This window comes from Aspergillus karnatakaensis, assembly GCF_047715665.1.
Source record: "Aspergillus karnatakaensis strain CBS 102800 unplaced genomic scaffold BJY04scaffold_69, whole genome shotgun sequence".
NCBI classification, from domain to species: Eukaryota; Fungi; Ascomycota; class Eurotiomycetes; order Eurotiales; family Aspergillaceae; genus Aspergillus; species Aspergillus karnatakaensis.
In genome coordinates, this window is record NW_027395781.1 from 51,499 (window position 1) to 77,583 (window position 26,085).

The following is a 26,085-nucleotide window of genomic DNA, read 5'->3' on the forward strand; positions in this document are numbered from 1 at the left end:
CAAGCCTGAGCTCCCCTCAGCTCCCCACCACCAAAGCTTCTGTCTCATGATGACCCCGCCCTCACCATCGCCATGTCCGCCTCGCAAATCCCCAACCTCAACACCCTACGCCGCGGCGGCGCTCGCAGTCGATTTCGAGGACGCGGCGGCCATGAGAGCTCTAGCGGTGGGCCAGGCTCAGCCCAAAAAGACCGCGTCGTGCAGGGCACAGATAATGACGCCAGTGTTTCTCGGCTGAGCGCCGTCGGCTTGGGATACCTGGAGGATCCGTTTGCAAGAAGCTTAATACCGCAGGGGTCTGAAACTCGAAGGCTGCCCATAATCAATAGAGGTTTGTATTCTCTATTGTCACTTTTCTTGGGCGTTGGATTTGGAGGTTATGGGAATTCAGACTGACGGTGATTTTTTGTCTCTACTAGGAACCTACGTCCGAACAACAACAATTGATCACCTCGTCGCTCGCTTCCTTGGGCTAACACCAGACTCAAATCCGATTTGGAAATCCAAAAAGAAACAGATTATCTCGCTCGGCGCTGGCTCGGACACGCGCGTCTTCCGTCTCCTCTCATCCCTCGCGCCGCAAGACCTCATCTACCACGAGATTGATTTCGCGGTTAATAATGTCGCCAAGATCAAAGCTATCAGGGGCACGCCGTTATTACAGCGCGTTCTGGGGAGACTAGAAGATGTGGCGATTTCGGATGCAGGGGAAGAGTTGCATTCAAGTTCTTATCATGTTCACGCGGTGGATCTACGGACGCTTGCACAGGCGCAGGGCGGGAGCGAGAGTGAGGGTGCTACGTCTGCAGCGGAAAGCCTGCGAAAGCATGTGGATGGGGAACTCCCTACATTACTATTATCCGAGTGCTGCCTGATATACCTCTCCCCGAGCGAAGCAGACGGTGTCGTGCGGTTCTTCACACAGACACTATTCCCACCGACCGAGAAATCAGAACCGCTCGCTCTAATTCTATACGAGCCCATCCGGCCAGACGATGCGTTCGGGCGAACGATGGTCGCGAATCTCGCGACTCGCGGGATCCAGCTCCAGACGCTTCACAAGTATGCTACCTTGGGGGCGCAGCGGCGCCGGCTCCGCGAGCAGGGCTTTGACGCCGTTGGGGGCCAGGCAGCAGCGGACGTGGATTTCCTGTGGGAACGCTGGGTGGCTGAGGAAGAGAAGGAGCGTGTCAGTGGCTTAGAGATGCTGGATGAGATGGAAGAGTGGAAGTTGCTGGCTCAGCATTACTGTGTCGCTTGGGGATGGAGGGATACAGAGCCAGCTCGGTTCGATGGGTGGAGAGAGCTAGAGCAGCAGGAGGCGGAAGAATGAGTTTCTCCTTCTCCGCCCAAACGATGGTTGTTGCGACTTGACTCGTGACTCGCGAGACGCGAGCAGAGGGCTCGGAGACTCGGAGAAGTGCCGGTTAGCCGTCTCCGCCGCACAGTGGGCTAGCAGCGACTATTGGCAGAGCCTGACTAGCGTTCCATGATGCCATACGGCCAACACCGCGGAAGGCTGACCATGTGGCCCCTTTTCAGAGCTTGGATGCCGGAGCGTGGTATTGGATGTGACGATCGGATGGCCTAGACTTTGTGACAGGTTGTCAGAGGGAGCTGATCAGCAAGATTTTTCATTCGTGTGGTCACCCGGATAGCAATTGCGGTTGATATAGCCGGCAAACTGCAGTATAGTCGCACAGCAATATAAGAAGCAGATGCTGACGAGAAATGTTTCAGGGTCCCGCAGTTTGTTTTGACCATCACTGCAGCCACAGCTCCCCTTCCAAGACTGAAGAGCTGCGAGGCCATCACCCGGCGAGATGGCGGTTGTTCCCTGATTGGCTGGTCGGAGATTGGGTCAATTTGCACAGTGGAGTCGGCATCCACGAACCGCGGGGGACGGCGAGACCCTTGCATGTTTTGATTGGCTGCTACCCCTGACGCCGTCTAAAGGCTGTCCCTGATTGGGCGTAATTAGTGTCTATAGCCTCGAAGTAAGCCCAAAGCGGCATAACCCCCAGGGCTCAATTTGTGGTCCCTGGCTGGTTCTCACTGCAACAGAGTCAGTCAAGCAGGCGGGCTTAGGGGCTCTCAACCTGGCGCTGGCGCTGGCGCTTGGGCTCGTTCTTTGATTCAACCTCGTATCTTATTCCTCACCTCCTCTTCCTTTTCTCCTCTTCTCTTCACCCCCAAGTCGTTCGTTAATCAGGGTCCTGACCACAGTCTTTCGTTTCCCCCCCTATTCTGCTTCTTACCCACCCTATTCTTATCTTTTCTTTTTTCCCGGTGGACTTGTTTCCATCGGTTTCTGTTGCGGTCGCGCATCTCAGACACTCCTTTCACGAAGATAGACAGCACTGCAGGCTCAATCGCTCAATATGAGATTCGTCTACGCTACCGCTTTGCTCGCCGCCGCCGTCGCCGAGGCCTCCCAACACAAACATGGCCATTCGCACCACCACCACGGGAAGAAGGATGTGGAGGTCCACGAGAAGCGAACCGGCACTTGCGAGTTCCCTACCGATGCTGGCCTGGTTGCCGTCCCCGGTGCGAAGAACAAGGGCTGGGCCATGAGCCCGGACCAGGCTTGCGAGCCGGGCATGTACTGCCCGTACGCCTGTCCTCCGGGGCAGGTGTCGATGCAGTGGGACCCGGATGCGACTGAGTACGCGTATCCTCAGTCGATGGTGAGTGGTCCCTCGAAATATTCGTGGACGGTGCTGACTGCGACAGAACGGCGGGTTGTACTGCGACGACGACGGCATCATCCAGAAGTCCAACGACGACGAGCCATACTGCAAGGACGGCACTGGGAACGTTCAGGCCGTCAACCGGTGCAGCGACGTTGTCTCGATCTGTCAGACTGTGCTGCCCGGTAACGAGGCCATGCTGATCCCCACCTTGGTCAAGAGCACGGCTACCCTTGCTGTGCCGGACCCCAGCTACTGGTGTGGGACATCTGCTCAGTATGTCTCTTTCCTGCTCTTGAATCCATCGATACTAACCTGACTAGCTTCTATATCAACCCTCCTGGATTTGGCACCGAACTCGCCTGTATCTGGGGTACTTCGTCGAACCCGCTGGGCAACTGGACTCCGTACATTGCAGGCGCCAATACCGACAGCACCGGAAACACATTCGTCACTATTGGCTGGAACCCGATTTACTTGGAGCCCGCCACCCCGTTCCGTACCAAGAGACCCGATTTTGGTATTGAGATTGAGTGCCCTGGTGGCGGATGCAATGGCCTTCCGTGCAGGATCGATCCGGCTGAGCAGGATGTCAACGAGGTAGAGGGATCTAAAGGCACGGGCGATGGTGCTGGTGGCGCCAACTACTGCGTCGTTACGGTTCCCAAGGGCGGATCGGCCAACATTGTCATCTTTGATGGCTCGGGCGGCAGCGGTGGTGGTGACGAGGAGGAGGAGGAGGAAGAGGAAGAGGAAGAAGAGGAGGAGGTCACCAGCACCTCCACTAGCACTAGCACCAGTACTAGCACTAAGACGAAGACCTCCACCTCCACCTCCACGACTACATCGTCTACCACCAAGTCTACTACCAGCAAGACTACCACGTCCACAGAAACCTCTTCATCCTCAGAAATCGAATCATCCTCCCACTCGACCCCCGTGAGCAGCCCCGGCTGGCCCGACTACACCTACAAGCCGCACGTGCTCGTTGAAACCGGCAACGGCGAGGCCTTTGCCTCTTCTACCAGTGAACCAGAAGAGGCCTCTCCCAGCCCGACCAACGGCGCCCAACAAACCAGCCAGAATGCCATGATGGCCCTCTTTGCCGTTGTCGCCATGGCCGCTTTTACCTTCTAAGCAACATCACTATACCGGCATATACCTATATACGCCCCACGACTATACCATCATCCCTTCAACACATTCCAATACCATCCACCTTGGCAGTGGACAGCTTTACTTTCTGATACCTATTTGACTTTGATTCACTTCACTTCACTTCTTCACTTCTGATACCTCTATTTACCTGATATTGATTTACTTCTTGGGATACCTCTTACGATTAACGTTCTTGTATATTGATACTGATTGATACTGATACTGATTTGTGATTGTTATTGATTGGATGATGATTACCCTGCCCACATTATACCATACCATATCTACCGGCTTTCTCTACTGAGCCCGGGCTCAGTCGGAGTGGTCATTCTATGCCTAGCATACTTTTCTACTCTATTCTTGTTTATATCAGCGAAAATGTAAATCGCATACTTATATTTACTACCTATTCCATATTATTCAGTATTATAAACTTTAATTTCATAACTATATTCACAAGCTGGTCATTGGCAGGTGGAATATTCTCGTTACATAGAGTAAATAGTGGTGCCTGAGGCAGAGGTAAATCTATCTTATCTGCCTGCCATCGTCATCTGTCGCAACTCAATTCCACGAATCCTCCACTTTCTACCTTCCTACCTATTACTCTGTACATACGACCGCGCAAAATGCCTCCTACACCACAGACAGTATGTACCTCCCCTTTCAGCCCGAATTTCCATATCTCCAATCTCTCCCTCCTCCACTCTCCCCCGCAACATCCCCATTCCCATCCCCATCAACCCACCAACACCACAACCCCGCACCCCTTCCCCCAACACCCCCAACACCCCTTCACCAGGCACCTTCCAATTCCAACAACCAACAACATAACCACTAACAAAAGCCACTTATCCAAAGGCAAAACTAACCTCAACCCTCCACCTCCTAATCCCCCGCCTGCGCCTCCTACAAAAAAAATCCACCGCCTCCTCCGTAATCCAGCGCCGCGAGCTCGCGCAACTCCTCGAAAACAACCGCGACGCGTCCGCGCGCATCCGCGTCGAAAATGTCATCGCCACAGACATCGCAATCGAGGTAATGGAGATGGTCGAGCTCTACTGCGAGCTTTTGCTTGCAAGAGCGGGCGTCCTGGATCAGCTGGGGTTTGGGGAGGCCGGGAAGAGCGTGAAATTGAGGGTTAGGGAAGAGATGGTTCGGCTGGGGAGGGTTGAGGCTGGGCAGGGACAGGTGCAGAAGGGTGGGGAGGGTAAGAAGGGGGGATTTTTCGGGTTTTGGGGGGTGAAGAGCTCAGTACCGACATCGACGCAACCCGCAGCCACAACTGCCGCCGAATCGACGACTTCTCTGACACCTGGAACAACTGATGATACCACAACTGCAGACCTGGGAGGCACGGAATCCTTCTACCTCGACCCGGCCCTCGACGAAGCCTCTGTCTCGATATTCTACGCCTGGTCTCGCTTCCCCTCCGAAGTGCGCGAGCTGACTATGCTCCGCTCATTATTGACCGACCGCTACGGAAAGGACTTCATGACGCTGGCGTCGGAGAATAAACTCGCGGACGTGAAAGTGCCTGAACGATTATTGAAGGGGCTTAGTGTGCGCCCGCCGAGCAAAGAGCTCGTTGAGAGCTATCTCAAGGAGATTGCGAGAGCCTACAAAGTTCCCTGGGGTGGATTGGATGACGGAGATGAGGAAGATGGAGATGGAGATCTTGGGGAGTTCCAGAGCGAGGTTGATTTCATTGTTGAGGACGCGATTCGGAATGCGGGTGTTGATGGTGATGGTGATGAGAATGGGAAGGGTGATGGGGGAGACGGGGATGAAAGGGCGTCGAAGCTCATCCGTCGGGCCTCCGAGACAGCAGAGCTTACACGCGCAACGCCGCCACGGGGATTCAATGCTCAGGCAGCCGGGAAAAGTCCTGTTAGTGTTGCGCCGCCGGGACCGAGGTCGGATAACCCCAATCCCAGGGTTAAGGTGCCCGGCCCTAGTGATAGTGGGAAGGAAGTTGGGAGTCCGAGCCCGGCGAACAGGAGTAGGGATAAGAGTGGTATTCCGGAAGTGGATGAGCTGTCGAGAAGGTTTGCAGCGCTGAAGCGGTAGGCTCGTGTTGGGTTAGGGGTCGACAGTTACTATGTACATATGTTATTCATGAGATACGATGGGTTATGGCTGTTCATGGCTATATTATGCATGCATTTTGAGTCTGGATAATATTCTTTCCGTATGGCTCTTGCGCACTTCTGCCTATTTTTTTGTGGAACTTATGGATTATACTCCGTACTGGGTGGCCGGAGCGCTCGGGACCCATGTCTGTTAATGTTACATGAGATGGTAGATAAATAAACCCCAACAAGCCATCGACTGCACAATGGGGCTGGGATCAAAACACCCACTGATCAAACACAAGGTCAAAGTTCAACGTATCCAGGAAATCCATCCCATCGGCCGCCCAAGAGCTATTCCAATCCTCACCAACTGTGACCAAACTTCCAGTCTCCACACCGAATCCAACATCCTGCGCCCCACTAGTGGAAGAAGAGACCGGTAGAGGGGACTCCAAGACTTCATCAAGGATGGCGGTAAACATCTTGCTTGCGCGGTCGAATAGCGTGTGGTTGATGTTCGATGCAGATGGTCGGGCCATAGGTTCAAGTTGCGAAACAAAGACACTAAGGTTGCGGATGAGTTCAGCTCTAGAGACAGTGTAGGAAACAGATTGACAGGTGCGGACTTGGGCTTGAAGGGCTTTGAGGAGGACGCTGGCGCTGGAGAAGCCATATAACACGATCTGCGTTGCCCTGCGTGTTAGACAACGGGTATACACAGTGCCTGGTGAGATAACTTACGACGGTGTTGAAATCGCGCTGGACATCTATGTTCGGCTCTTGCTGTCTGCCCACTAATAGGACTATAGATAAGATTTGTGAACTTATGTCGATTAATTCTGGCTCTGCCGCTGGGTCGTGCTGTGCTAGAAGCCTTTGAATGAGGAACATGCTATAAAGGTATTGAAAGTATACCTGAAGTAACATGAGGCGAATAGGTAAAGGAAGGTCGTCGCTGAAGCGTTCGGGCGAGTAGCGTAGATGTGATGGTATAGCCTCCCAGGTCTCAGTGCAGCGAACAGCAGTCTCTCTAAAGATGACATTAGTACAGGTATAGCTAAAGCAGTATCGATGCAGAGGATTACCTCAACTTTTTCGCACTCTCAGGACCTGGGGGTCCCACTGATAGCTCGAGTATTTGTTCTCGAATCTTGCCCATAAAAAATCGAAGTCGATACCAGGAGGCTCGATGGAAAGCCGCATCGACACTCCAGCCCCCACTATCTAGATTGTTCAAGGCTCGCTCAAGCTCTTCCTCATCACCTAACATAGCATCCTCGCTGATATCCAGAGGAGGCTTGGTGTCTGAATACCGCCAGGAAACGCGTGGTGGACGGCCAAAAAATGTTGCAATATTCTTATCTGCATGGTATAGGCCTGCGTAAGACCTCCGTCGTATCTCTCGCAGGAACGTGGCAATTCCGTCGTCTTGACGGTCGCGATGCAAGCCTAATTCAAAGACGTAGTTGGACAACTCTCCAACTCGGTGCCATCGAGAAGAGCCTGATAAGCGGGTTACATTAGCCTTCTTCTGCAGTAGCATGAGGAAATCTGGGCTTACTAGAGTCTCCATCAACCATACAGGCCACTATCCAATTCTCATATAAAAGCCAGACCATCAAGTCATTTACGGGGGTGAGCATCTTGCAAACCTGTATGACTGTTTCGCTTGCCGCCAACATGACCCGAGCAAAGTCTATGCGAGCTGCAGAGGAAGCTTTAGCAGACCCTGGGAATCGATCGCTGGCAAACCCGAAAAAGCTGGCTCGAGCAGCGATACTCAACACAATGCCGATTATTTCTAAACGTAGCTCTGAGCGCGTTACCAGCTTATGAAAGTCCTTAGCCTTGATGTCAGATGGTACTTGAAACCTCGGTGCCGTCTTCTTCAGTATCTCCGTGGTCTTCTGATGTAATGAGTCCGTCGTCTCCCCTTGTTCTATGATGCCTTGCATACCGGCCACGAACTTGTTGATGAAAAAAGTAGGAACATTGGCGGCTTGAGTGACTTCGTAGAAGCTGAGCACAAGCTGTTCAATTGTAGTGTACTCAGTCAGAAGGGCCAATACTTTTGAGGTCTCTGACACCCAGTACGGAGGTAAAACGTAGTTCCCATCGCATGAGGGCTGGGAGGTACGGTTGGACGGCGAAGAGGCAGTCTCCAAGCCATCGGCAAATGCGGATACGAAGCTTGTAGGACCAAAGTAGACTTGTGGAAGAGATTGGTCTGTTCTTGGACTCTGGATTGGAGTTTCAATAGACGACGGCGTAAGTGAGACTAGTCTCTGCGCCTCGCTCTGGGTCCGTTGCTTTGCTGGAACCGAGGGCCGTCGGAACTTCGAGCGAGATAGCGAAAGGCTTCCTCCCTGTGTCAAGGGAGCCGGGTGATAATAACATCGACTCGCTGTATCCCGCTTCTGGCATCGTGCGCAGACAGGGAGACCATGGTCACAGCGCACCTTGTCTTTCCGGCAAGGTTCACAAGAGGCTGGCTGGCCATTGCGCCGGCGCGAGCTCATATCATCAAGAGCCACCAGGGACGTACATAGAGTGCAGAAAAAATGAAGGTTAGACGGATGGTTGGAGCTGGGAGGGGTGTTGCATGCAGGTAAGCATCCGGAGTTCGGAGTTCGGCGTTCGGCATTCTCTTGATGGCGACTTCCCCAACTACAACTACTCAATCGACACAAACGCTTTCTCAAACATTACTTGGGATAATTTCAGACTGTCTAAAAGCAAGTAAGAAAGTACAGGCGAATCCATAAGCAAAACTCCCAGCTTCTTTACTTCCATGTCACCATCCGCCTAGACCAGGCCATGCCACTTCTTAGTCCAAGCATACCATGAGGATGAAGCAAGACATACATAATCCAGCGCGGAAAAGACACCCCATCAACCTTCTATCAGCTGTCTCGAAGGAGCTTCTTAACATGGCGCATCAGGGAATGTCTTTTTGAGGTCGGAGGCAGCGAGAGAGCACGCAGGTGTCGCCGGGACAGCAGTCTGTCTTGTAACGGCAGGGGCGCTTGCACCGGTCCCAATTCTTGTCACGGTCTGGGTCATTGTGTGTGCCATTGCCTGGCTTCTTGTCCTTTACAAGTGTTAGTAGATAGGCAGCATAGTGGCAGTAAAACTCACTGGGCCTTTCCCCACGGGGCCTGTAGTATTCTTGGCCTCACTGTCAATGCGACGAGCATGTAAGTCTGTACCGTTCAGTACTAGTCTGGTGGTAGTCGATGAGGGTTTAAGTGCTCACCGATTTCGTCGTCGAGGGTTGTTGGGACTGCAGCGATGCTGATGACGAAGAGAGATATAAAAAGCAGTAGATAAAGCTTCATTGCGGACAACAGTGAGACTGATGGGGCTAATGATGTGTGAAGTTGGTGATCGCGCAGGGTGGAAGGATGGAGTGCGTTGAGGAGAGAGAGACCCGGGGAGTGAGAGCAACGAAGGCGTCAAAAGAAAGCTAATGGTCATTGGATAGATAGTTTGATGGCTCAATGCGTGAATGCGCCCATCTCTGAGGAGGGTTCAGCCCGTCTCTTAAGATTGCATGTTTGGTGGGGAGTTTGGTGAGAGAAGGAGCCCACTACCATACCGAGCCCGGTGATAAGCTTTACCTCATGTACCAAACAGAGCCAGAACTGTCATGATCTAGACCTCATATGTAGCCAACTGAAGTTATAAACCATGTTCAATTAATGTTCGTTATTTGTGGGATTGACAGAATTAGGATGACGTTCCAGTTAATACTGCCTAGGACGAAAAGATTATTCCATAAAACGCCGATTTCCTAAAACTAGAAAGAGAACCTCGCGCTGATTTAGGTCGTATACTCGTGAGGATTTGGGTATCGTAGTTGACTCCGTAAACTCCCATGCATGAAATTCAAGTCGATGCTCCTGAAAAATCAAATCTAAGGAAGTTAATGGTTAGCTCGCTATCAACCACGGCGAAAGAGGCCACTTACCAGTCTGATGGGCATCTTCGTGGGCAAGCGGCCGTTGTGGAGGAGCATGGCGGTGTTCCTGTTCGGAGTGGCCTGCAGCTTGCGATATGCTTCGCGCACGTGCCTGGGCTCGACTGGAGTACGGCCTTCCTCAGGAGGATCGAAAAGTCCAGTCTCGCGCTTGCGCTTCTTGGTATCTTCCGCTCCATTTTCGGCACCTCCGCGGCGATTCTTCTCGCGGTCTTCACGTTCCTTGACCTTGAGTGCTTCCTCAGTGAGGGTCTGCACGATTTCAAAGGTCAAAAAGCCGAGGATGTCGACAATATCGTCGTTGGGCTTAGATTCAGTAACAATTCCAAACCCTGCCCATTCTCTGAAGCGCTTGCTCTTGCGGTAAGTAAAAGATGCCTGTCGGCATTCAGACCAGAAAACATATTCCTCTCGAGTCATGTGCTTGGTTCGCTCGTCTGCGGCGGCAAGACGCTGGAGAGTTGCGTAATTCTGTTCTTCCTCCTCTTCGTCTTCCTCGTCGTCCCTTTCCGGAACTTGCACGGAGTAAAAGCTGTTGACATCCCACGCAAGTCCAACGCGAGCCCTCTTGTTCTTAGGCTTGGAGGCAACGTCTTGAGGCCCTGCAACGACGCCACTAGCCATAGGGTCGTCGGCTCCCGCAAAGTCAGCTGCATCACCGCCACCCTTGTCGTCAGAGTCTTTCACGTTTTTGCGGACATCCTTCCATGAGAGGAAGGTCTTCAAGCGGGACACTTTGGCCTTGTCATGGCGAATCAGAAAGATAAGATCATCCGTAGAGATAGATCGGACTCCACGACGAGTGGCCAAGGCTGTGCTGCGAGCGAGCTACATTATTTGTTAGTGGCTAAGGGAACAAAAATCGAGGTTAGGGCCGTACAATCTCGACGACCTGCTGTCGCACAATATCCTCAATAAGAGTAGTAGTTTCAACAGAGGGCTCGGCGGTTTCCCCAGAGACAAACATCATCTGACGGAAAAAGTTAGTAAGTTTGACGGCGAACATCTCCTTGCTTTCCGCTTCCTCCTCCTCCTCCGAGGCTTCGACTTTAGGCCCAACCTGCGGGTCTTCGACCAGGGAGTCTTCGGTCTGGGTAAGCTCAGTCCCATAACTCGAGCCTCCCGGAAGCGCACTGTCCGCAGACAGGTCCATCTCATCGTCCGACGAGTGTCCGGTATCTGCCTCTGAACCAGTAGGTTCACTCTCCTGGTAGGCCACGGAAGATCCTTGGTAGACCATGTTTTCATCCCAGAACAAGGACCCAGAACAAGGATCAAGCTCGGAAACAAGGTCGTGAAGCTAGAGGAAGAACACATGGGATAACAAGACAATGGTGTCTCATACCAGGGCTGAGCCAGCGGGCGATGCTTGAGGAACACATCATCCTACTGAACAAAGCTCTCCATACCCTTTAAATGCTCATTCCTTCTCTCCCAGACAATTTCTCAAAGCTTGACGGAGACACCAACACAACAAGCAAAGAAAAGGTTCGCTTACCTGCTGGATTTCCTGCCTGTACTTGGGCGCACGATCAGACGACATTTTAACAAATCTAGGACGAAAATCCGGACAGTTTCTATCAAACAAAACACAAGACTCTAGAGAAAAGATCACATAAGTTCAGGAAGATAGTAAATTCTATCTCTAGACTTATGATATAGTTAAGGAACGGGGATGGTGTTGAACCCAAGCCTCCATGCAGGTGCCCTATCGGGATCATCTTTTATCCGTGTTCCGCAAGATGCAGCCATTCACTAGTGGGGTATCTGGAAACTTTTTACAATAACCATTGCCCTGATTCTCACCATTCACAGACAAAATGCTTTATCTCGTGGGCTTGGGCCTTGCAGATGAGACGGACATTACGGTCCGCGGCCTTGAAGTGGTGAAGAAGGCCGAGCGAGTCTACCTCGAAGCATACACCGCGATCCTGCTTGTCGATAAAGAGAAGCTAGTAAGATTCCCAGCGATGATGGCATCCCCGCTTTGCGATTTTGTTCTCCGCCTTAACTAATGATTGATCTCTTCAGTAGGAAACATTCTATGGGCGCCCTGTCATTGAAGCCGACCGAGAGCTCGTCGAGACCGGTAGCGATGACATCCTCGCTGATGCCGACAAAGTCGATGTAGCCTTCCTTGTGGTCGGCGATCCATTTGGGTGCGCTTTTATGAAGGCAGTAGCATTGGGATACCTGTTCTGACATACATCTACAGAGCCACCACGCACACCGACCTCGTCCTCCGCGCGCGCGAACTCGGCATTGAATCCAAGGTTATTCCGAACGCATCAATCATGTCCGGAATCGGCTGCACAGGTCTACAGCTATACAACTTCGGTCAAACAGTCAGCATGGTTTTCTTCACAGAGACGTGGAAGCCATCCTCATACTACGACCGAGTTAAGGAGAACGTGGACATCGGATTACACACGCTTGTCCTCTTGGATATTAAGGTCAAGGAGCAATCGTTGGAGAACATGGCCAGGGGGCGCCTGATCTACGAACCACCGAGGTACATGACAGTCGCGCAGTGCGCCGGTCAGATGCTGGAAACCGAGGAGGAACGGCAGGGAGGCGTGTTCGGACCAGATAGCCTTGCCGTGGGAGCTGCTCGTGTCGGCGCTGCAGACCAGAAGTTGGTCGCAGGGACACTGCAGGAATTGAGCCAGGTCGAGATGGGCCGGCCACTGCACAGTCTGGTTTTGCTGGGCCGACGAGCACACGACCTGGAAAAGGATTACATCCGGCAGTTCGCTGTGGATGAGGCGACGTTCGACGCGGCTTGGCAGAAAGGGGGATACGGCTCCAGTTGATTTTGGTAAACAAAATAAGCAACGCTATAGAACATAAAAATACAGATTCCCGCCCAGTGCAGCCTGACATATCGAGCTAGGACTCCCACAGACACCGGAAACCGACATATTGCGAAAATCACCTTGACCTTTTGTTTGCTGTTCATCATTCGTAAATTTCCATATATCCGTCATTCCATCATGATGACCTTTTGCCAAAGAACCGGGTTAATGTCTCGGGTAGTCGAATCTGTATGATGAAACCCCATATTAGTTATCGCCAACCGATAATAGTGGTTCACGAGGGAGAAGACCAAACTCACCGTTGGCGTTGAGGGCACCGATGGCGCTGAAGGCGCCTCACTTGAATATTCATCACGATCATACTCATCATCATACTGATCATCTTCCTCCATAATGTCGTCTTCATCCTCGTGGGGAAAATACCGTTCCGGATCCCCATTATATACAATCCACCACCCAATCCTCTCTCCAGGCGCGTACTTATCTCGAAACTCCGTCAACGCCTTCGCACTCGCCGCATCCAACGGATTTTCCTGAAACATATCCGCACTCCAAACGCTCCCAGCATTCGACGCTCCTTCCTCGGGTATACTAATCACTTTCGCGCCAACATAAGCATAAGGCTTGCTGACAGCCTCATCACTCTCATCTTCGGGGTCATATTGTTCCACAAAGCGCAATTCGGGGAGGTTCGCGATGATTCCGGGTTCGGTCTTCCTAAACGATTCGAGGAGGAGCTTGTTCGTAAGCGTGTTCTGGACGTACTCGGCCGTGGCGTCTTCTAGGTTGTGTAGCACGATGTAGACTCGTATCCCCGTGAATCCCGTCCGGGGCCATCGGAAGCCGTAGAGCATGTAGACCGGCATGGTAATGTGGAGAAAGACAGGAGGGAGCTGGAGCTTGAAATGGAGGGTGCAGAAGCCCAGATGATTTCCTGAGAGATCATATTATACTCGGGAGGGGGTTGGATTTGAGCATGCTGTGGCGCACAGTCTCCTCGTATGGGAATCTTGGGAGTTGGGGTCGGGTCTGCAGGTGCAGTTGTACTGCGGAACCGATGGAATCGAGTGGATGGTGTTGCTTTGATCCTCATCGGCACAACGGTCCTTGGCGTTCTGTCAAACTATATTTAACCTTCTTTTGGGTTTACTATGGCACGGCTGGACACCTGGTACATTTATATTGTTTTAAAGCCAGAATCTACCCGGAGAATATGCCACAGCAATGCATATGTGTAGAGGCCTAGACCCTGCATTAATCTTCGGTAGTGTTCCCAACTATAGAGTGACAGGTTGAAAAACGTTGAGGGCGGTGGCAGCTGGCAGTATCACGCAATTACCCGCATTGCGGAGTTAACTGCCAGCTTCCACGAGGGGAGCTGCATTCCTCCGTGGATCTCGCACGGAGCATCGCGGGCCCATCATTCAAGATGGTTCTTTCGTTTATTATTGTTCAGAATCGTCAGTGAGTTTGTCTGCTTCTGCTGAACCGCTGAAGCTTCCCCTGCTGACTTGACGAACAGGGGCAAGACCCGACTTGCGAAGTGGTATGCGCCGTACAGCGTAAGTTATCTTGAGCTCCAGCTATAACTTGATCAAACTGACCGCAGCTTTTTTTGTTTATAGGATGAGGAGAAAGTGAAGCTCAAAGGAGAGGTTCGTCGTGGCCCGCTCCTTGCGATTCCGCCCCCCGCTGCCCCTATAACTGCGGAGGACCATTACGATTGCGGAGGATTGACTTAATTTCCATAGGTCCATCGCCTGGTCGCTCCACGAGATCAGAAATACCAATCGAACTTTGTCGAGTTTAAACGGAGTACGAAGATTGTATACCGAAGATACGCGGGTCTATTCTTTTGTGCGTGCGTCGACGCGACGGATAACGAGCTGGCATACCTGGAGGCGATCCATTTCTTCGTCGAGGTATTGGATCAGTTCTTCGGCAACGTGTGCGAGCTGGACTTGGTATTCAACTTTTACAAGGTACGCATATTGAGTTGTGCCCGGGAGATGTGTGGCCCTGGTTTAGATCTGAGCACAATGGGCTAATGATGTGATTCTTCTGCACAGGTATACGCAATCCTAGACGAGGTCTTCCTTGCGGGTGAAATCGAAGAGACGAGCAAACAGGTTGTGTTGACAAGGCTGGAGCATTTGGATAAGCTGGAGTAACGAGCTCGAGCTGGACTGGTCATGAGTTTGAACTGAGTGGTGTTTGACCACGCCCTGCATATTTGGGTCTTGCATGAGTGACCATTGGCTATGGTAATCGCTGGAGTTACAGGAGTTTTCTTTTGATCATTTCAAATGCCCTTTCGCATTCTCATTATCTGCGATTATCAATACCCTCTTTCGAAGTTACCATATCATAATCAAAGAGTCTGTTCCACCCGCTGAAGATGCGCGATTAAACGGTCGAATCAGGACAATGAGATTCCTCAGTAGAGCATCGACAGGCACAATCGATTCTCAGACACTGTACAGAACTGCAAATGGTGCTGCCTGGAGCCTGGCAGCCGACATTTTCCGCCGTGTCTCAGACAAGCTTCAAAAAGCTGCAATGGCGTCTCCATACCTCTGCACTGCTGCAGCCCTAAAAGCTTCGGTACCTGGCCGATCGATCGATGGTGCAATTTAAAGCCCAAATCACAGCTGGAGACCTGTGGTCAAAAGAAGCTCAGTTGGAGGGACCCTGAATCGAAATATTGGTCGCCTTATTCCCGAGTGGATTTAGTGGAAGTGAGGTGATCGCGAGGAACGATTGCGAAAGCATCACAACATCGCTTGGCACCATAGTTTAAAAGCACCTCAGCGCTCATTTACTTCTGGTCTTCCTTTGAGTTTGAATGAGTTGCTTTTCTAATTGCTATGCTTGCTACAGTTGATACAATTGTCACAGTGCTTTATGGATTTGAACCAACTCACGAGCGATTGCTTACAGTCACCACCATGCCGAGACACTGAGCCTGGAAACTGAACCGAATCAAACAACTGCCGCCAACACCTACGCCTGAGTCAGAAACTACCGGACGCCAGAAACCAGGAACGTCTTACGCCGCAGCACATGCACGGGGCTTGCGAGGGAAACGTGAACCCCTTACGCTGAGGTTCTGCCACACACGCGACCTTGACCCAACAATGAATTGTCTCTTCAGAAGACCGTCACGGAAACCTTGCCTTGCCAACCACAGTGATAATCGGCCTCTTGAAACGGGAACAAGGGCCAATTGATGATCTTCAGGAGATTGCAATCTGTTGGATCCTGTCCTCGCAAAGGTCTTTTTGATAAGCCGCCTTGGCGTTTGATCATCCACGCCGCTCAACGGTCAACTTTGCATGCACGAGGACGAAAAGTATCAGAGAAATGAACTGACTACGAATCCTTCCATACAGCCGTCTCGAATCCTGGCCTTTCCAGCAATCACAGCTTAGCCTGACCGAGTAACAACACTTGCCACCATTATTGTGAGAAAGTTACCCCTGAATACGTCGGCGGTTCCAAGGATTGCGTCCAAGCGGGGTCCGGACCACTTTTGATATTCTGATTATCTTCAATACTAGCGTCCAACACGAGGTGTCAAGGTCGTTCTTACGGTCGGTTGTTGATTCGCATACAATATTCGAGAGAAACTTGTGAATGAAGAGGTGAGCAATGAGTACGAACTCGCCAATGCCATCACCAAGCTAGCACCTATTTTCGCCTTTCTTTTGTGGCCGGCCGCGTATCAACGAAGCCATGACGAGTCTTGCGGAGAGCGGCTGATTCAACCACAATCTCCGCAGGTCGCTGTCGCTAAAGTTACTTTTCCAGTTACAAGTGAATTCAGCCCTGGTCATGAAAATAACGATAATCAAACGGGCCCACTCGACTTTATCGAGGATGGATTTGACACGGCGATGAGCAACGACGATACTTTCCTGTGACGAAGATGACGATCAGATGTTCGGGGGAAGCGAGTTAAGTTGGATCATCTGGATGCTGCTTCGAGCTTTGTCGCTCTACGGTGGAGAGCTTCGTTTCAGAGCCCTTTCTGATGCATGACTACAGCAAATGTACGCGTCAGTGCAAGATTGATGGTGGATAACATGGCCCTGGCGCTTCCAGAATTGCATTTGCGAGGCTACGCGGCCGATCTGTGGGAGTCGCTGCCGGGGGCTGTCTTGGCACTCACCCCCATCCATGGCGCCGCTTTTTCTCCCGCGGCCTGAGGCCACTCACAAGCTTGCGTTGCAGAGATGTGGGCTCAAGCGTCAGACTTTACAGTTATGGCCAGCGACCAGCAATCTCGGCTAGCCATACAGTACTCGTTGGGTTTATTGCACTGACATTCTGGTTTTTTGCAAGCTATATGTGAGTTATGCATGGCGTTTCCAACCTCGTCAGCAGAAGAGAACAGCATCCTACTTGCGCATACTCGCTCGGTCAATTTTGGATTGAAGAACCAGAGGACGAAACGCACTGACGATCATGAGCAGCAGGGGTTGTCGCGTCCCGACAGGCATCGTTACAAGAAAGTGATTGTCGAGTAATGGTGAAGATCCAGCAGTCCGTCTTGCGACACCCGGCTTGCAAATCCAGGCTTTCGGGTCCCCAAGTGTTGCCACATGAAGATTGGCTGCTTCTAGTTCTTGGGCTTCATCTCATGGCTTTCGGCTTAGTGTTATTTTCAGAAATATACTAAATTATCATACACTTACGCATCTGCAACGCCACTCATTCATACTTTACAGCGCTAGCTCCTAAAAGTACAGCATTGAGATGATGACTTATCGAGGGATCCAAGTCTTTTATTATCGCTGATCTACCCAGTCTCCTTTCGCTTCTTCAGTTATTTACATTGTCTTGTTCCCTGTGTACTGTTTTCTGCTCACAGTACGGGGTACTATTCCAGTCGTTCTTCCATTCGTTTGAGCTGTCGACTTTGTCCAACTATACCCTCGTTATACCCGCACAGGACAATCCTTGATCAAGAACCAACATGTCTTTGACCTACTCTGATAATCTGGCTCCGCAGCCCGCCACCGACATCTTCACCAATGACACCAATATCGACAGGCGGCAATGCCACCGCACAGTCCCAATGAAGGTGCTAGCTCTGGGTGTCGGAAGAACAGGAACAGCTTGTATGTCCAGGCCCGGGTGCGAGTCTATACATGGCTAACCCAAGATCCTACACCAGCGCTCCGCATTGCCCTAGAACGCCTTGGTTACCTCAAGTGCTATCACATGATGTCTGCCAGTATGGAGAACCCTCCAGACTGCCTGATGTGGCACGATGCCCTCGCTGCGAAGTACGACGGCGTTGGTGAATTCGGCCGCAAGGAGTGGGACCAGCTTCTAGGAGAGTGCCAGGTAAGACCTTCTCTCCCATCTTACAAGCCATATAACTAACTTTGTCAGGCCGTCTGCGATTGGCCCGCCTGCGCCTTTGCAAAGGAACTGATCGAAGCATACCCCAACGCAAAAGTCATCCTCACCACGCGCGATGTCGACTCATGGCACGCATCCGTCATGAAAACCGTCCACTGGCGCGTCTCCGACCCCGAGCACCGCTTCGTCTCCAACTTCAGCTGGGCCGCTAGCATGTACTACCCCATGCTCAACAAATTCTTCGAGACCTTCTTCCGCGGCGACTTTCCTAACCAAGGCAAGCAAGTCTACGAAGACCACGTCGCAGAAGTCCGCAGCCTCGTCCCTCCAGAGAACCTGCTCGAGTACAAGATCAGCGATGGCTGGGGGCCTCTCTGCGAGTTCCTCGGTGAGGAAGTGCCGGAGACCCAGTTCCCACGGGGGAACGACATGGCCGATTTCTTCAAGCGCTGCCGTGGCCGTAACAGGCGGCAGATGGCGAATGCTGCGCTGCAGGCTGTCACAACCGGGGCGGCTATTATTGCTGCTGGATTTGTGGCTACTCAGGCCTTTAAGCGGTTCTCGCGGTGAAGTGACTACTTTCTTTGAATCTCGCTTTTTCTCTCCCTTGCTCTTCGACTCTTGGTCTGCGCTGGACGTGGCCATGTTTTAGCACTGTTTATACCACTATCGCTGGGATCTTTATTTCCTATTTCTTTTCTCTTTCACACCCAGAGCAGTCGATAATATCACTCAAAACTTGTCTGTCAATGACTTCGCATTCTTTATCTGTTAGCGCCTTGTTCTGGTCAGGGGTGTACATTACTCGACTGCCTCGTGCTTTCTCCTAAAGTTTTCCTTACGGCTTACTAGGTTTGGACTGGGTGGCTTCATCTTACATCCGAGACAGTGGGAGGTTTTGTTAGTTCCGACGGAGCCCAGAGTTCGTACCTACATTTAGTATAGGTCCGACCCTACATAGTATATTAAAGTGAAAACTGCAAAAACCTCAATCTCAAGTGCCTTTACCTCGTATTCCTTCAAGTCTTCTAGCAACTTACATCTTGGCCTACGTTCGTACTGTACGTACACCGTGTCGCCAACAACCCCGCTTTACGCCGTGCAGGCCTAGTCCATGGCTTGTAGAGGCACATCAGCCGAGATCTTGGCTAAGACAGGTGCGCCGTGAGATGCACGAAGACCTGCACGGCAGCCACCGACAGGTTTGCGCCTTACAGGGCTACCGTAGGGGCGCGGTGGCTTGGCGTAAGCGTGCAATTGAGAGTGAGAGTGTCACTATTGTTGTTTCTCGCAAGGGTTGACTCCTATTTGATGGATAGCTTGAGAGTGACTCTGGCTGGCTCTGATGAATGATGCTGCCATCTTTGTCTTTGGTGGAAGTCTGTATTGAACTATAATATATGTGGGATGGAATGCGATGTACAGTTGCAAGCGCTGCCTGAGCAGAAGCTGAGGGTGATGGATGAAAGCCTGCTGCAGGCACAAATAGAATGAATGGTATGCTTGCGCCGCAATATACTCATAGATCCATGGATACGGAGAAATAGATAGGTTTATTGAAGGAGAATCAACCAGCACTCCAAACTCGAACCTGCTACCAAGGGTACAACGTAGTACAACCTTGTCACTCGAAAACTGCATGCCAATCACCAAGAATAAGCCAGACGCATAACAGGTATGCATGACTCAAGATCGTTGGGCGATCTGATATGGCTATACGTCTATCTCCAAGATACTATAGATGTGACCTCAGCACTGAGCAGCCTCATGGCACCCTCGGTATCGTGTCCGTGAACGCCAACAGAATCCTTGTAGTCATCTCACTCGTCCAAGATTCTAGAGCTGGTGAGAAATAAGTACCCCTCTTCAGTATCCATTCGAGCCGGAGATTACAATTCAAAGCCATTTCTTGGCATTGCCGTTTTCTCGTAGCCAATCTTCCCCATCCTGCCGCAACGAACACTCTCGGAGCCAGTGAATTCCGATGACTTCGCATGGTTAGACGAGTCAGATGTCTACGTACTATCGTGGAAAGTGACGACGCAGCGGGTGTTCTTCGGTTGACGCGGCCCGGCAACCTTGGCCATGTGTCTGCCAGAAAGGCCCACGGTTAGTGTTCTTTTTTGGCTGGGTGGGACACTGGACCGAGCTAACGCGACGAATTTTGTAGTAGAAGCCAGATTGTACGTCAATTCAGCGACACGATTCGTTGTCGCTCTTGCGAGCTTAAGCTCTGTTTACGAGGCTCCTCAGCATCCTCTACTAAAAGGATTCAGCGTCGAGCCAATCCAGCACTCCCACCCACTCTTTTCCCAAATCGAGGAAACAACAATCTCGCTCCATTCCTCAGCCACGCATGATACAACTGCTCCCGGCTAGCTAGCGCCAATGCACAAGGTGGAGGATGCATCAGATACCCCTGCAGAGCCAATCACAGTTGCCACTGGATCACTTGTTCGAAGCAACCAGAGTTTCCATCACAGAGTGGGGCAGCCGTGCGGCTAGGTGATTCGTATGCTTGCGAACATGTTGACGAGGCCGCCGACGAGGTCCATCATCCGATGCTTGAGACAGTATCGCTGCTGCATTAAGCGCTTTGAGCATGGATGAGATAGATGAAGCTGGGTTTGGCGGTTGGGAGATGCCGGCGCCGGCTGGAGTGGTCTTTTTCAGTTCAATTTATGGGCGCTGTGGTTTTGTCTTTTGACGATATCATTGCTCTATTCACAAGCCTCAATATTTGACGAGCCGTCCAGGTCATGTGGAGGCTCTATGGGTTTTCTTATTGTCACTCCTATGGGGGTCTCTAGCCGATTATTCTGTGCTCGACTTTCGGTCTTCTGCGCATTGTTCGTTATCTTGTGTAGTTTACCGAAAGCAGCAGCGGAGGTTGATGCTGTTTTCAAATCGGTGAGCTACAGCTCTGCTCCGTGACTGACCCATGATGATTGCTAATACCTAAGCTTGAAGCGCCCCGATCTCTACTCCCCAATCTTCACCTTTGAACATCGAATTCCAGACAAGCTGCAGCCCGGCTACATCTTCCTCGGTCCATATGAGGCAGACAACTCAGGTCCATACATCTATGACAACGATGGGGTATGTTCTGCTTTGAGCCTCATTGCCGGCACCGTTAACAACCCTAGAACCTAGTATGGAGCGGCTGGGGCAATTCCGGGCCTGGCAATGCTCATGGCATGCACGTGTGCCAGTATAAAGGAGCGGACCACTTGTGCTTCTTCCAAGGCGTTCAGCAAAAAGGTTACTGCAGAGGTCATGGCGTTATCATGGATAGCCATTACCACATCGTCAAGACTGTGGTTCCAGGCGGCGGCATGGCAGCAAGCGACATGCATGAGTTCAAGCTCATTAACGACGGAAAGACAGCGCTGATGACAGTCTACCAGCAGCGGCAGTTCGATATGAGCATGTGGAATGTTAAAGGGGGCATGGGCTGGGTAATGGAGAGTGTATTCCAGGAGGTTGATGTGGAAACGAGCAAGGTGCTGTTCGAGTGGAGATCACTGGACCACGTCGATCCATCCGTTAGCTACACATACCCTGGCCACACGGATACCTCTGGCACCGGATTCGAGCCGCGCTCCCCTTGGGATTACTTCCATATCAACTCTGTCGACAAGAATGCAGATGGAGACTATCTTATCTCCTCGCGCCATACATGTGCAATCTATAAGATCTCCGGAAAAGATGGCTCTATCATCTGGCGACTACACGGTGCTGAGCCCTCCTTTACGAACATCAACTTCAGCTTCTCACAGCAGCATGATGCACGGTGGCTGATGGAGAATACGACTCATACTTTGCTTACACTTTACAACAACGGATTCAACGGATTCAACAAGACGCATGATTATTCGTCCGGTATTACTGTTCTCATCGACCACATTGACAGAACGGCCACACAGTTGCACGAATACGCGCCACAGAACCACGACATGATCAGTTCTAGTCAAGGCAACATGCAGACGCTGCCGAATGGAAACGTGTTCATGGGCTGGGGAAACAACGCTTACGTCTCGGAACACGATTCAGAGGGCAATTTGCTCCTTTGGGGCTACATCGACAGAGATAGAATCATGAACTATCGTGCCCAAAAGTTCCAATGGGAGGGTAACCCTACGGACATCCCAGCTTTATGGACTTATTCAAAGTCCAGCGATGAGTCTTCGCCCACAACCTTCTATGTCAGCTGGAATGGCGCTACCCGGGTCAAATATTGGCGACTCTATGGCACGAATAACTCCACGGGCAACTATACGCTTCTTAATCAGATACGAAAAGACGGTTTCGAGACTTCCTATACTGCATCTAAATTCTACCGCTGGGCATACGCCGAGGCGATTGATGAGCAAGATAACGTGCTGGGCAAGTCACGCGAGCAGTTCACTTTCACCCCTTCCCCTGCTATTCAGGCTTACTGTGGGGACACGAGTTGCGAGAATACACAAGCATACGGTCTCCCCGGTGAAGAAGATGCCAAGGCATATATCCCAGAAGCCGGTATCAACACTGTTCCTTGGGTAGACTCGGACAATCCCGGTGCGCATCTCACCTGGGGAGAGTCCTGGCCTTCTGTATCTGAGAATAAGCCGAATACAATGAAGAAAACGCACAGTGAGTACAACATTACACCAAGCAGTCACAAAGCTAACCAAGCTAGCTCGAGCGAGCTGGCTCGCACCTATTCTAGGCATTCTCGTCACCGTAGCTGGAATCTACGCTGTACTTAGGATTTATCTGAAACACCAGCTCTCGAAACTTCAAAGTCGAGCATCGTCCGAGCGTTTGAACGGGCTCAGTGAGCCGAAAGGTTCGTTTGGAGTTTCGATCCCTCCCTGGTGGAGTTTGCGCCGGTGGACGACGAGGACTACAGAGCCAGCACGGTACTTTCCTCTAACAGAGAATGAATTAGCCCGTGATGGGCGACGGGTGAGTTAGGTATAGCAATCGATTTTGGTATATAGATTTGCGTATAGATCATCAACATATACTACTATATTTTCTATTTCTACTCCTAGTGTGCAGGTATATGTAAGAAACAAGAAGACAATCACTCGAGCAGATCAGCCACAGCCACATTGACGGACCCTATCAGCCTTCCAAGGTGCAGAGTGTGAAGAAAGGCTGAAACTTGCCACGCATGGGATGATGAAGATCCCCAAGAGCCAGGCGATATCAGGTGGGTCTGTAATGCAAATACTAGGTACGGTACAGGTGGGGACTATTGGGGATGGCGTCGCAAGCCTGGCGCTAACTCGTTTTCTAATTTATGCAGTTAATCCCAAGTAAACGAGAAATGGCTTTTTACTCTAGAGTCAGCGAAAGACGTTCATAGAGTAGGTGATTGTGGCTTGAATGAGCAATTTCATTGCTGATCGTGCTGTCAACTGCCTTCTTCCAGTCTTCCATTCTATAACTCTTCTTACAACCCTCAGCCTCTCTTTAGTTAATTGTTCCAAGGTTCTTGGTCTTTTCATTCTCTATTATTCTTAAAACCGCTATTAATACGATTGTTATCGGATCAGATATCCGTATTCCACTCTTTCACCTGCTGACGTTTACTGGGGACGCCTAACGCCAAACACCCGGCCATGACTGGATCCAGTCGCCAACCGGCTCTTTCTGTTTCACCAAACAATAACCAGCCTTCTTCTTCTCTTGCTTCTCCAACTATTCAAAACCCCAAGAGCCGGAATGCAAACCACTCCCGCAAGATTTCCTGGGCATCTGGTCGTGACCAAGCCGGAGAATCTTCTTCCGACTTTAACCACCGGCGCGGGGAATCCGTCTCTCTCTCTCACGTCTCCGAGGGCTCTTCAGGGCACGAAGACGACGCCATGGCGCTGAGAAATACCTCTCTCGATTGGACCGAGAGCAGACATATTCGCTCACGCTCCCAAACCCAATCACAGATGCCGAGCTTCGAGGCTATCGAGACATCACCTCCGCGGCGGCCGGGCCCCGTGACTTGGATGTCTTTACCTCAGAAGAAGCAGCTAGCTCTACTCGGTCTGTGTCGGGTCTTTGACTTTCTGCAGATAGCCTCGTTGCAGGCGTACATGTTTTATCAGCTCAAATCATTCGACAACAGCCTTTCCGACTCTGATGTCTCAACGCAGGCCGGTATTTTGCAAGGCGCCTTTACCGCTGCGCAGTTTGCGACGGCTATCCCATGGGGCCGGGTTGCTGATGCCGAGTGGGGTGGACGCAAATTTGTCCTTCTTGTAGGCCTGATAGGAACGGCCGTCTCTTGTCTCGGCGTTGCCTTTGCGACTTCCTTCGCGCAGGCCGTGTTCTGGCGGTCGTTTGGTGGCGCCATTAATGGGACGGTGGGAATCATCCGGACGATGATTGCGGAGAATGTCAAGGAGAAGAAGTATCATTCTCGAGCTTTCTTAATCTTGCCGATTGGGTTTAATATTGCGGCGCTTTTTGGGCCTGGTATGTGTCTTCAGTACATCGATGTGCTCACATCTAACGGATATAGTTATGGGTGGTATGCTCTCTGACCCTGTTAGGAGCTATCCTGCCTTGTTTGGTCCGAACTCTTCGTTTGGAGGTGAGAAGGGGGTACAGTGGCTCATGGAATATCCTTATGCGCTGCCTATGCTGGCTAATTTTATTTTCCTCACGTTCTGTGCTGGTTGCGTTGCGCTTGGTCTTGAAGAGGTCAGACTTCTCCATCCGTGTCCGGATCATACTAATAGATGCAGACCCTGGAAGCATGCAAAGGAAAGCCTGGTCTCAGGGTCTTCACTCTACGACTCGCTGGCCGTGCCGTTAGAGCAATCATTCCCTCATCCTCACCTCTATACTCACGCCTACCCTTCGCCGACCATGAAGAATCCGGCCCCCTCCTAGGAGCCGAGACATTCGAGCTCGAAGAGAAAGCCGCCAAATCCAGAAAACACACCCGCACCCTCCCCTTCCGTCGCATCTGGACCAAGAACGTCCTCTGCACGCTTCTCGCCCAAGCTTTCTTCGATTTCCAAATGGGGTACGTCAACCCCATGTAACTTCAACTGTCAACACCACTAACCCATAGCAGCGCATTCAACAACCTCTGGCTCCTATTCCTCTCAACACCCCGCTACGACCCCGCATCCCCAACATCACCAACCCAACACCTCCCCTTCATCTTCACCGGCGGCCTCGGCATGCTCCCGCAAAGCGTCGGCTTCGCAACCGCCATCCTCGGCGTCATCGGCATGCTCCTCCAATTCACAATCTACCCATCCATCAACTCCCGCCTCGGAACCGCAAAGTCCTACCAGTACTTCCTCACCCTCTTCCCCGTCGCATACGCATTCGCCCCGTATATTGCTCTCGCGCCCTCAACCGTCCCACCACCCGGTCAAGCAAATGGCGGCTGGGTGTGGTTCTCCATCGTCATCGTGCTGTTTTTGCAAGTAACAGCGAGGACATTCACCCTCCCAACCTCGATTATCCTACTTAATAACTGTTCCCCGCATCCTTCTGTGCTCGGCACAATCCATGGGATTGGCCAGTCTGTCTCGTCGGCGTTTCGGACCATCGGACCTGTTTTTGCGGGCGCTTGGTATGGGTATGGGCTTGAGATTGGCATGGTGGGGTTTGCGTGGTGGATTGTGAGTGCTGTTAGTGTTGCCGGGTGTGTAGCTGCAGTGTTTGTTTATGAGGGGAGTGGGCATGAGGTTTTCCTTCCTGGGGAGGAGGAGGAATGAGTGATTGGATAAATGAATGAGTGGAAGAGCGGTCACTGGTAAGGTTATGCTCTGGATTCGACTGTTGTGGTACAGGGTCTGTACAGCTGGAGGATGCTAAGCACATGAATGGAATGGAAATGGGGTGTACATTGTGCATTGCTGGTGTTTCTTAGAGGCGGTCATGTCTTTTGGTTATTCTATTCTTATGTCTTGTCTTTTTTTTTTTTTTTTTTTTTTTTTTTTTTTTTTTTTTTTTTTTTTTTTTTTTTTTTTTTCTGCTTTGCTTTA

At 51.3% G+C, this 26,085-nt stretch overlaps 13 protein-coding genes across 13 annotated transcripts; 9 read left to right on the forward strand and 4 right to left on the reverse strand.

Annotated features, from left to right (window-relative positions):
* Positions 1-59: 59 nt before the first annotated feature.
* On the forward strand, positions 60-1,728 carry ppm1 (protein C-terminal leucine carboxyl O-methyltransferase ppm1). The gene is made up of 2 exons (XM_073712882.1): positions 60-331; positions 420-1,728. Exons 1-2 carry the CDS (start codon positions 73-75, stop codon positions 1,331-1,333), a joined length of 1,173 nt encoding a protein of 390 aa, XP_073566081.1. The 5' UTR covers positions 60-72; the 3' UTR covers positions 1,334-1,728.
* Positions 1,729-2,178: 450 nt separating this feature from the next.
* Positions 2,179-4,270, forward strand: BJY04DRAFT_200176 (SUN domain-containing protein). The gene is made up of 3 exons (XM_073712883.1): positions 2,179-2,690; positions 2,737-2,969; positions 3,017-4,270. Exons 1-3 carry the CDS (start codon positions 2,382-2,384, stop codon positions 3,828-3,830), a joined length of 1,356 nt encoding a protein of 451 aa, XP_073566082.1. The 5' UTR covers positions 2,179-2,381; the 3' UTR covers positions 3,831-4,270.
* Positions 4,271-4,429: 159 nt separating this feature from the next.
* BJY04DRAFT_200177 (regulator of Vps4 activity in the MVB pathway-domain-containing protein) lies at positions 4,430-5,023 on the forward strand (the record flags this gene model as incomplete). Its single annotated transcript, XM_073712884.1, has 2 exons — positions 4,430-4,501; positions 4,713-5,023. Coding segments are annotated over exons 1-2 (305 nt in total), but the record flags the coding sequence as incomplete, so codon positions are not given.
* Positions 5,024-5,090: 67 nt separating this feature from the next.
* On the forward strand, positions 5,091-6,016 carry BJY04DRAFT_200179 (uncharacterized protein). Its single transcript, XM_073712885.1, has one exon. It carries the CDS (start codon positions 5,304-5,306, stop codon positions 5,919-5,921), a length of 618 nt encoding a protein of 205 aa, XP_073566084.1. The 5' UTR covers positions 5,091-5,303; the 3' UTR covers positions 5,922-6,016.
* On the reverse strand, positions 6,017-8,472 carry BJY04DRAFT_200180 (uncharacterized protein). Its single transcript, XM_073712886.1, has 4 exons — positions 7,488-8,472; positions 7,012-7,429; positions 6,668-6,956; positions 6,017-6,609 (listed from the first exon to the last, which is right to left on the reverse strand). Exons 1-4 carry the CDS (start codon positions 8,443-8,445, stop codon positions 6,202-6,204), a joined length of 2,073 nt encoding a protein of 690 aa, XP_073566085.1. The 5' UTR covers positions 8,446-8,472; the 3' UTR covers positions 6,017-6,201.
* Positions 8,473-8,652: 180 nt separating this feature from the next.
* On the reverse strand, positions 8,653-9,226 carry BJY04DRAFT_200181 (uncharacterized protein). Its single transcript, XM_073712887.1, has 3 exons — positions 9,065-9,226; positions 8,792-9,017; positions 8,653-8,741 (listed from the first exon to the last, which is right to left on the reverse strand). The coding sequence occupies exons 1-2, from the start codon at positions 9,121-9,123 to the stop codon at positions 8,852-8,854; spliced, it is 225 nt and encodes a 74-aa protein (XP_073566086.1). The 5' UTR covers positions 9,124-9,226; the 3' UTR covers positions 8,653-8,741; positions 8,792-8,851.
* Positions 9,227-9,245: 19 nt separating this feature from the next.
* BJY04DRAFT_200185 (transcriptional regulator SPT3) lies at positions 9,246-11,559 on the reverse strand. Its single transcript, XM_073712888.1, has 4 exons — positions 11,404-11,559; positions 10,786-10,875; positions 9,897-10,733; positions 9,246-9,842 (listed from the first exon to the last, which is right to left on the reverse strand). Exons 1-4 carry the CDS (start codon positions 11,446-11,448, stop codon positions 9,837-9,839), a joined length of 978 nt encoding a protein of 325 aa, XP_073566087.1. The 5' UTR covers positions 11,449-11,559; the 3' UTR covers positions 9,246-9,836.
* Positions 11,560-11,725: 166 nt separating this feature from the next.
* Positions 11,726-12,948, forward strand: dph5 (diphthine synthase; the record flags this gene model as incomplete). The annotated part of the gene is made up of 3 exons (XM_073719609.1): positions 11,726-11,860; positions 11,940-12,064; positions 12,121-12,948. 3 exons carry the CDS (start codon positions 11,726-11,728, stop codon positions 12,716-12,718), a joined length of 858 nt encoding a protein of 285 aa, XP_073566088.1. The 3' UTR covers positions 12,719-12,948.
* Positions 12,808-14,097, reverse strand: BJY04DRAFT_143680 (uncharacterized protein). Its single transcript, XM_073708732.1, has 2 exons — positions 13,021-14,097; positions 12,808-12,947 (listed from the first exon to the last, which is right to left on the reverse strand). Exons 1-2 carry the CDS (start codon positions 13,585-13,587, stop codon positions 12,897-12,899), a joined length of 618 nt encoding a protein of 205 aa, XP_073566089.1. The 5' UTR covers positions 13,588-14,097; the 3' UTR covers positions 12,808-12,896.
* On the forward strand, positions 13,776-14,093 carry BJY04DRAFT_200189 (uncharacterized protein; the record flags this gene model as incomplete). The annotated part of the gene is made up of 1 exon (XM_073712889.1): positions 13,776-14,093. One exon carries the CDS (start codon positions 13,779-13,781, stop codon positions 13,965-13,967), a length of 189 nt encoding a protein of 62 aa, XP_073566090.1. The 3' UTR covers positions 13,968-14,093.
* Positions 14,095-15,302, forward strand: BJY04DRAFT_200190 (AP-2 complex subunit sigma). Its single transcript, XM_073712890.1, has 5 exons — positions 14,095-14,185; positions 14,244-14,283; positions 14,347-14,376; positions 14,473-14,703; positions 14,791-15,302. Exons 1-5 carry the CDS (start codon positions 14,151-14,153, stop codon positions 14,890-14,892), a joined length of 438 nt encoding a protein of 145 aa, XP_073566091.1. The 5' UTR covers positions 14,095-14,150; the 3' UTR covers positions 14,893-15,302.
* A 2,015-nt stretch (positions 15,303-17,317) lies between these two features.
* BJY04DRAFT_200195 (sulfotransferase family protein) lies at positions 17,318-19,071 on the forward strand. The gene is made up of 3 exons (XM_073712891.1): positions 17,318-17,844; positions 17,901-18,073; positions 18,122-19,071. Exons 1-3 carry the CDS (start codon positions 17,700-17,702, stop codon positions 18,659-18,661), a joined length of 858 nt encoding a protein of 285 aa, XP_073566092.1. The 5' UTR covers positions 17,318-17,699; the 3' UTR covers positions 18,662-19,071.
* Positions 19,072-20,887: 1,816 nt separating this feature from the next.
* On the forward strand, positions 20,888-25,815 carry BJY04DRAFT_231744 (ASST-domain-containing protein; the record flags this gene model as incomplete). The annotated part of the gene is made up of 9 exons (XM_073719610.1): positions 20,888-21,001; positions 21,062-21,190; positions 21,245-21,302; positions 21,338-22,726; positions 22,773-23,041; positions 23,800-24,553; positions 24,600-24,781; positions 24,826-25,109; positions 25,161-25,815. 9 exons carry the CDS (start codon positions 20,888-20,890, stop codon positions 25,813-25,815), a joined length of 3,834 nt encoding a protein of 1,277 aa, XP_073566093.1.
* Positions 25,816-26,085: the final 270 nt, after the last annotated feature.

What these genes read in the sequence shown, in the direction of transcription:
- BJY04DRAFT_200195 (XM_073712891.1), top strand. Translation starts at nt 17,700, where the DNA reads ATGTCTTTGACCTACTCTGATAATCTGGCTCCGCAGCCCGCCACCGAC. An exon ending in CGGAAGAACAGGAACAGCTT is followed by an intron (nt 17,845 to 17,900) that starts GTATGTCCAGGC and finishes ATCCTACACCAG; the next exon opens with CGCTCCGCATTGCCCTAGAA. An exon ending in AGCTTCTAGGAGAGTGCCAG is followed by an intron (nt 18,074 to 18,121) that starts GTAAGACCTTCT and finishes TAACTTTGTCAG; the next exon opens with GCCGTCTGCGATTGGCCCGC.
- BJY04DRAFT_200181 (XM_073712887.1), bottom strand. Translation starts at nt 9,123, where the DNA reads ATGCTCGTCGCATTGACAGTGAGGCCAAGAATACTACAGGCCCCGTGG. An exon ending in GCCCCGTGGGGAAAGGCCCA is followed by an intron (nt 9,018 to 9,064) that starts GTGAGTTTTACT and finishes ACACTTGTAAAG; the next exon opens with GACAAGAAGCCAGGCAATGG.
- ppm1 (XM_073712882.1), top strand. Translation starts at nt 73, where the DNA reads ATGTCCGCCTCGCAAATCCCCAACCTCAACACCCTACGCCGCGGCGGC. An exon ending in GCTGCCCATAATCAATAGAG is followed by an intron (nt 332 to 419) that starts GTTTGTATTCTC and finishes TGTCTCTACTAG; the next exon opens with GAACCTACGTCCGAACAACA.
- BJY04DRAFT_200190 (XM_073712890.1), top strand. Translation starts at nt 14,151, where the DNA reads ATGGTTCTTTCGTTTATTATTGTTCAGAATCGTCA. An exon ending in AAGTGAAGCTCAAAGGAGAG is followed by an intron (nt 14,377 to 14,472) that starts GTTCGTCGTGGC and finishes TAATTTCCATAG; the next exon opens with GTCCATCGCCTGGTCGCTCC. An exon ending in TGGTATTCAACTTTTACAAG is followed by an intron (nt 14,704 to 14,790) that starts GTACGCATATTG and finishes TCTTCTGCACAG; the next exon opens with GTATACGCAATCCTAGACGA.
- BJY04DRAFT_200180 (XM_073712886.1), bottom strand. Translation starts at nt 8,445, where the DNA reads ATGAGCTCGCGCCGGCGCAATGGCCAGCCAGCCTCTTGTGAACCTTGC. An exon ending in TATGGTTGATGGAGACTCTA is followed by an intron (nt 7,430 to 7,487) that starts GTAAGCCCAGAT and finishes CCCGCTTATCAG; the next exon opens with GCTCTTCTCGATGGCACCGA. An exon ending in GAGAGTGCGAAAAAGTTGAG is followed by an intron (nt 6,957 to 7,011) that starts GTAATCCTCTGC and finishes TGTCATCTTTAG; the next exon opens with AGAGACTGCTGTTCGCTGCA.
- BJY04DRAFT_200185 (XM_073712888.1), bottom strand. Translation starts at nt 11,448, where the DNA reads ATGTCGTCTGATCGTGCGCCCAAGTACAGGCAGGAAATCCAGCAG. An exon ending in ACAGGCAGGAAATCCAGCAG is followed by an intron (nt 10,876 to 11,403) that starts GTAAGCGAACCT and finishes TTTTTCCGTCAG; the next exon opens with ATGATGTTTGTCTCTGGGGA. An exon ending in GACAGCAGGTCGTCGAGATT is followed by an intron (nt 10,734 to 10,785) that starts GTACGGCCCTAA and finishes CAAATAATGTAG; the next exon opens with CTCGCTCGCAGCACAGCCTT.
- BJY04DRAFT_143680 (XM_073708732.1), bottom strand. Translation starts at nt 13,587, where the DNA reads ATGCCGGTCTACATGCTCTACGGCTTCCGATGGCCCCGGACGGGATTC. An exon ending in CGGTGCCCTCAACGCCAACG is followed by an intron (nt 12,948 to 13,020) that starts GTGAGTTTGGTC and finishes TTCATCATACAG; the next exon opens with ATTCGACTACCCGAGACATT.
- BJY04DRAFT_200176 (XM_073712883.1), top strand. Translation starts at nt 2,382, where the DNA reads ATGAGATTCGTCTACGCTACCGCTTTGCTCGCCGCCGCCGTCGCCGAG. An exon ending in ACGCGTATCCTCAGTCGATG is followed by an intron (nt 2,691 to 2,736) that starts GTGAGTGGTCCC and finishes TGACTGCGACAG; the next exon opens with AACGGCGGGTTGTACTGCGA. An exon ending in TGGTGTGGGACATCTGCTCA is followed by an intron (nt 2,970 to 3,016) that starts GTATGTCTCTTT and finishes TAACCTGACTAG; the next exon opens with CTTCTATATCAACCCTCCTG.
- BJY04DRAFT_200179 (XM_073712885.1), top strand. Translation starts at nt 5,304, where the DNA reads ATGCTCCGCTCATTATTGACCGACCGCTACGGAAAGGACTTCATGACG.